The sequence below is a fragment of the Protomyctophum bolini genome (assembly GCF_963924005.1).
Source record: "Protomyctophum bolini genome assembly, chromosome: 6".
In the NCBI taxonomy this organism is placed as follows: Eukaryota; Metazoa; Chordata; class Actinopteri; order Myctophiformes; family Myctophidae; genus Protomyctophum; species Protomyctophum bolini.
Window position 1 is genome coordinate 46,820,053 of NC_137867.1, and position 6,202 is coordinate 46,826,254.

Below are 6,202 nucleotides of genomic sequence, written 5' to 3' on the forward strand. Positions count from 1 at the left end.
TAAACAGTCGACAAGGAAGTGCACACATAATATTAACAAATAATAAGTAACCCATGGGATAATAAGTAACTTATAGAATAAGGAGCAGCTAGGCACATTCTACATGGCCCTTTTAATAGGAGCGTCAGGTCTAGACTAAGTTAGTCTAGACCTCTGCTTTTTCAACGACTAGACTGTAAAGCACAGGGTCGGTAGCGATGGAAGTTGGAGAGTTTGTCCCTGTGTGTTTTGTTTCTATCATAACCAGAACCTTCCCTGAAGGGAGAACATGTTTCTGTCATAACCAGAACCTTCCCTGAAGGTAGAACATGTTTCTATCATAGCCAGAACCTTCCCTGAAGGTAGAACATGTTTCTACATAACCAGAACCTTCCCTGAAGGTAGAACATGTTTCTATCATAGCCAGAACCTTCCCTGAAGGGAGAACATGTTTCTATCATAACCAGAACCTTCCCTGAAGGTAGAACATGTTTCTATCATAGCCAGAACCTTCCCTGAAGGGAGAACATGTTTCTATACCAGAACCTTCCCTGAAGGTAGACATGTTTCTACATAACTAGAACCTTCCCTGAAGGGTACATCATGTGTCAATTGTAAAACAATTAGAAGGTATTAGTTCTGGTTCAAACATGACAACTCCCTCCCCTTAGGGGAGTGCTTTCAATCAACTGTTTATTCTGGTTTACTTGGCTACACCGTTGAGCCACAGTGTAACACCGCCACCCAGTGGCCAAATGGAGAATAGCCGTCTGAGAAAGCCAAACCTTGCCGTCTGTCACAACAACAACATAGTTATCTGGATGTTTGTTCATTACAGGTACTACTGAGGGCAATAGATAAGGAACAACTTCAAATATTGACACACACTATAGCTCCTAAAATATTCCCTGCCCCCTCCGCTGAGTCTTTTGACCCATTCAGGGCGGGAACCCCTTTTGGTGTTTAAAGCATTATGTTATACTTTAGCTATTGAAAAATAGCAGATCTACAAGCTCGTATAGCGCGGCACCGAGTGCTGCACTGCGAGCTTGTAGATCTGCTATTTTTGAAAAATCGTTAAAGTATGCCTCAATTCTTTGAATATATATTCTTTCAGAGCAAACGTTTTTTTACTCAAATATTTTCTTCTAGGGGGGGGGGGGGGGGGGGGTCCCTGGAACTACATATTTTAAGGTGGGGGTCAGAGGCCAAATACATATAATTCTCTAGAGGTCCTTGACATGAAGTAGTTTGAGAACGACTGACATAGAAAACTCTAAATCATGAAAACTGTCATGATTTAGAAATCATTTGTAGAATCAAACTCATAGGGTTAGGTCTAAATGGGTTAAGGGTTTGCTTTGCTGCCTTTAATGTATTTTTCCTACTCTTTGACTGCATGTTGTTTTATTATTATTATTGACTGTTCTGTTTTGCTGTTTATTTTGACCTGTAAAAGCGTGAGTTGTTTTTAACTGTGCTATATAAAAACAATGATACGTATTTGATATCTAGAGTCTAGATTATATAATTTAGATTCTAGACCACACAGACATTATAATTAGCTTTTCTTTTTTTATATATTTTTTATCCCATGATTTTGTAACCCATTTTTCACCCCTGTGTCAATCATCTAATGTGATCCTGGGCTCTACACACCCTCCACCAACCTAGTCCCCATATATGGGGGACAAGGGGAGAGCAACGGACTTGAACTCATGCTTCCTTCATGCCTGAGTGTCCAAGTTGCTCCTTTACAACCTGACAGGGGGGAGTTTCCCTGGTTGGACGTAACGCGTGGAAGGAACACGTTATTCCAACCAGTTCCTTTCCCCTCCTATCATTTGCTTTTTAAAATAACTAATCACTCTCCCTCTGTGTGTGTTTATCTCCCATCAGGTGAGCTGCTCAACCAGACTCGTCCCGAGGGACTGACGGAGATCATCTGTCCAAAGAACTGTGCGGAGCGTGTGAGCGTGGCCCTGGTCTACCCCCCCACGCCCACCGTGGCCAGCCCCTGCTTCAAGTAGTGACCCCCAGCCTGGCCGCCAGCCGTGTCCCGCCGCGGCCCCCCTGGGGTCACCGTGACCTGACTGACCCTGTGGTCCCCCTCAGAGGGTCCTCTCTGTCCCCCCCCCCCCTCCTGGGGTCACCTGACTGACCCCCCCCCCCCCGCACGCTGACTGACACACCTTTTATGAACACGCTGCTGCTTTCTGACTCCTCCTATCCTTTACACACACACACACACACACACACACACACACACACACACACACAGACACACACACACACACACACACACAGAGCGCTGCAGGCTTTATACACTGGATCACAACCTCGGCCCGGTGGATCAACTTGAGACAGGTACGTGTTCTGTAGTATAACCCATTCTGACCTGAGATCAGATTCTAAAAAATGTCTTCTACATCCTGACAGTTTTCCATTCTGACCTGAGATCAGATTAAAAAAAATGTCTTCTACATCCTGACAGTTTTCCATTCTGACCTGAGATCAGATTAAAAAAAATGTCTTCTACATCCTGACAGTTTTCCATTCTGACCTGAGATCAGATTCTAAAAAATTTCTTCTACAACCTGACAGTTTTCCATTCTGACCTGAGATCAGATTCTAAAAAATGTCTTCTACATCCTGACAGTTTTCCATTCTGACCTGAGATCAGATTCTAAAAAATGTCTTCTACAACCTGACAGTTTTCCATTCTGACCCGAGATCAGATTCTAAAAAATGTCTTCTACATCCTGACAGTTTTCCATTCTGACCTGAGATCAGATTCTAAAAATGTCTTCTACATCCTGACAGTTTTCCATTCTGACCTGAGATCAGATTCTAAAAAAATGTCTTCTACATCCTGACAGTTTTCATTCTGACCTGAGATCAGATTCTATGAGCTATGAGCTTGTAGATCTGCTATTTTTCAATAGCTAAAGCATAACACAATGCCAACACCAAAAGGGGTTCCCGACCCAGAATGGGTTAATAAATGAAGTGCCAAGCTTTTTATTGTCTAGAATCTAGTCAACAGAGTGCCATGATCGTCCACGAATATAACATTTACCCTTATTTTTTTTAAATATTTTCTTTCACATTGTTATATAAAGATCATTAGACTATAAGAGCAATTTAATGGGATCTCTATCTCTGGGTGGGACCCAATTTATATCGTAAAAATCAATGCTAATTTAACTCTGAGAGTTACAGACCCATAAGGGTCCATTTGGTTCCTAACTGGACCACTGGTTTACTTCATGCGCTGTTGTTATGAAATGAGTCTGTCTCTACATGTCTACATCTCTCTCTGCGTTGCAGGATGTGCGTGGACCGTTCCTGGGCTGTTCCTCCTCTCAGAACCACCAGGACCTTTTGGATGAACAGGCTGCTCTTCATCCATACATACATAGTTGTACCATAACCAAGTAAATCTGTGTCTTTTTCAATCAGTCCAACTCATTTTGGGAAACGAAGCTTCTCAGAGTTATGCCTTGACAGTCCACTAGAGGGCAGTGGTTCTCAAACCTTTTCCATGTCAGGGACCCCCACATTGACACTGATTATCCCACGGACCCCCATTTGAAGACATATGCCAGGGACCCCCATTTGAAGACATATGCCAGGGACCCCCATTTGAAGACATATGCCAGGGACCCCCATTTGAAGACATATCCCAGGGACCCCCATTTGAAGACATATGCCAGGGACCCCCATTTGAAGACATATGCCAGGGACCCCCATTTGAAGAGATATGCCAGGGACCCCCATTTGAAGACATATCCCAGGGACCCCCATTTGAAGACATATGCCAGGGACCCCCATTTGAAGACATATGCCAGGGACCCCCATTTGAAGACATATGCCAACGGACCCCCATTTTAAGACATATGCCAGGGACCCCCATTTGAAGACATATGCCAGGGACCCCCATTTGAAGACATATGCCAGGGACCCCCATTTGAAGACATATGCCAGCGGGACCCCCATTTGAAGAGATATGCCAGGGACCCCCATTTGAAGACATATGCCAGGGACCCGCATTTGAAGACATATGCCAGGGACCCGCATTTGAAGACATATGCCAGGGACCCCCATTTGAAGACATATGCCAGGGACCCCCATTTGAAGACATATGCCAGGGACCCGCATTTGAAGACATATGCCAGGGACCCCCATTTGAAGACATATGCCAGGGACCCCCATTTGAAGACATAAGACCCCCATAAGAGAATAATTTTATGGCTCTAGCAGAGATTCTCAACCCGTTTAATTTCAAGGACCCCCAGTTTGACATGCATATTAGTAAGACCCCCATTTAATGGCATTTTCTATCTCTGGGACCCCCAATTTATTAACTCTTGAGAACATGAGTTACAGACCCATAATAGGTCCATTTGGTTACAAACTATATTTTAGCTGGGGACCCCCTGGAACTTTTGTGCCAGGGACCCCCTATAAGCTTATATGTTTTATTTGTTTGTAAGAAAAAAAAGCAGATCTACAAGCTCACAACGATTGAGCTTGTAGTCCGGCTGCTTTCAAATAGCCAATGTGTATTAGGCTTAAAGTAGTTAAACATGCCTTATAAAAGTGGGGACCCCCCCCCCCCCTGGGAGCCCTCCCAAGGGCCCCTAGGGGTCCCCCAGAAGGACGAACCCACTTTGAGAACCACTGGCCTGAATAAAGTACATCTCAGTATAAACTATAATCATGTAGTCGTCATGAAGCGTTTGCAGGAACAAACACTTTAACATGTTGCTCTTTGTCAACAACAGTAGAGCAGTATTTGCTATAACTTTGACGTTAGTTATCAAACGCCATACACACTGGCACAGATTCTGGGACTACATACAACCTCCTGAATAACCCATTCTGACCTGAGATCAGATTCTAAAAATGTCTTCTATGTCAGTCGCTCTTCGATTTTTCAAAATTAGCAGACCTACAAGCTCACAGCGCGCCACTCGGTGGCGCGCTGTGAGCTTGTAGATCTGCTATTTTTCAATAGCTAAAGCACGACATGATGCTAACACCAAAATGGGTTAATCTAGTCTGGTGTAGATATAGAGGGGAAAAAGGTGTGAGCCCAAAGATACACCTCTGGGGGACACCAGTCAATGAATTCAATACTGTATACTCTATAAACTGTATGGCTTGTAAGTGTTTTAATGCAACACAACACAATTTGCCTATGCTGCGGTTTTAACAATAATTCACTACATTTATCATGAAACCAAAAAATGTGAAAGAACACTGACTTGACTGTAATGGCTGTACTTTATATTGTGTGTCCCTTAAAGGGACACTTCACCCTTTTTGCAAAAGAATATATGTTAATGCATTTAGGAGCTTTAGAACACTTTCCTGGGGGTCTTTATGTGTGTAATATGTGGTTTTAGATATTTTAGATTGTAGCAGTGAGCCTGTTGTCTCTGATGTCATGGACACTGGGCTCACTTCCTTCCTGGACTACATGTTGTCTCAGTAAGACAGCTCTCCCCCCTATCCACAAGGAGGAGCAGTGCACCAAAGAATTATGGGAATTGTAGTCCAGGAAGGTAGTGAGACCAGTGTCCATGACATCAGAGACAACAGGCTCACTGCTACAATCTAAAACATCTAAAACCACATATTACACACATAAATACCCCCAGGAAAGTGATCTAAAGCTTCTAAACGTCATTAACATATATTTTTTTGCAAAAAGGGTGAAGTGTCCCTTTAACTGCAAGAGCTCGACAAAAAAAGAGAGAGAGAGAGAGGGGATCGACAAAATAATTCACAAATGCTGCCCCCTGCTGGGCCATGCAGCATTAACCTTAGTAATGCTGGTACCCGAGTTCACTTGGACTTTATGTACAGTAACAGTACGGGGCTTTTCTCAAGGGATGGATCAGCGCCGTGGCTCTATGGACTATACGGGGCTTTGGGAGATATAGGCCCAATTCCAATACCCAAAAACGTGGACACTCGCTCACTCACACTCGCTCACTCACACTCGGTCACTCACACTCGCTCACTCACACTCGCTCACTCACACTCGCTCACTCACACTCGCTCACTCACACTCGCTCACTCACACTCGGTCACTCACACTCGCTCACTCCAGCATGGTAAATTACGATGAAATTGGTGACCTGCAGAAATATGTGACCATCTTGTTGTCTTCACTCAATTTACATGGAAGTCTTTAAATATGTGGTCTATAAAT

At 43.8% G+C, this 6,202-nt stretch overlaps 1 protein-coding gene across 1 annotated transcript in view; it reads left to right on the forward strand.

The window, feature by feature from the left end:
* mfhas1 (multifunctional ROCO family signaling regulator 1) overlaps positions 1-2,058 on the forward strand; it is a 35,555-nt gene extending 33,497 nt beyond the window's left edge. The window contains exon 2 of the mRNA XM_080766693.1: positions 1,879-2,058. Coding sequence (XP_080622819.1) covers positions 1,879-2,009 — 131 coding nt within the window. The 3' untranslated portion in view covers positions 2,010-2,058. The remainder of the gene's footprint in view (positions 1-1,878) is intronic.
* Positions 2,059-6,202: the final 4,144 nt, after the last annotated feature.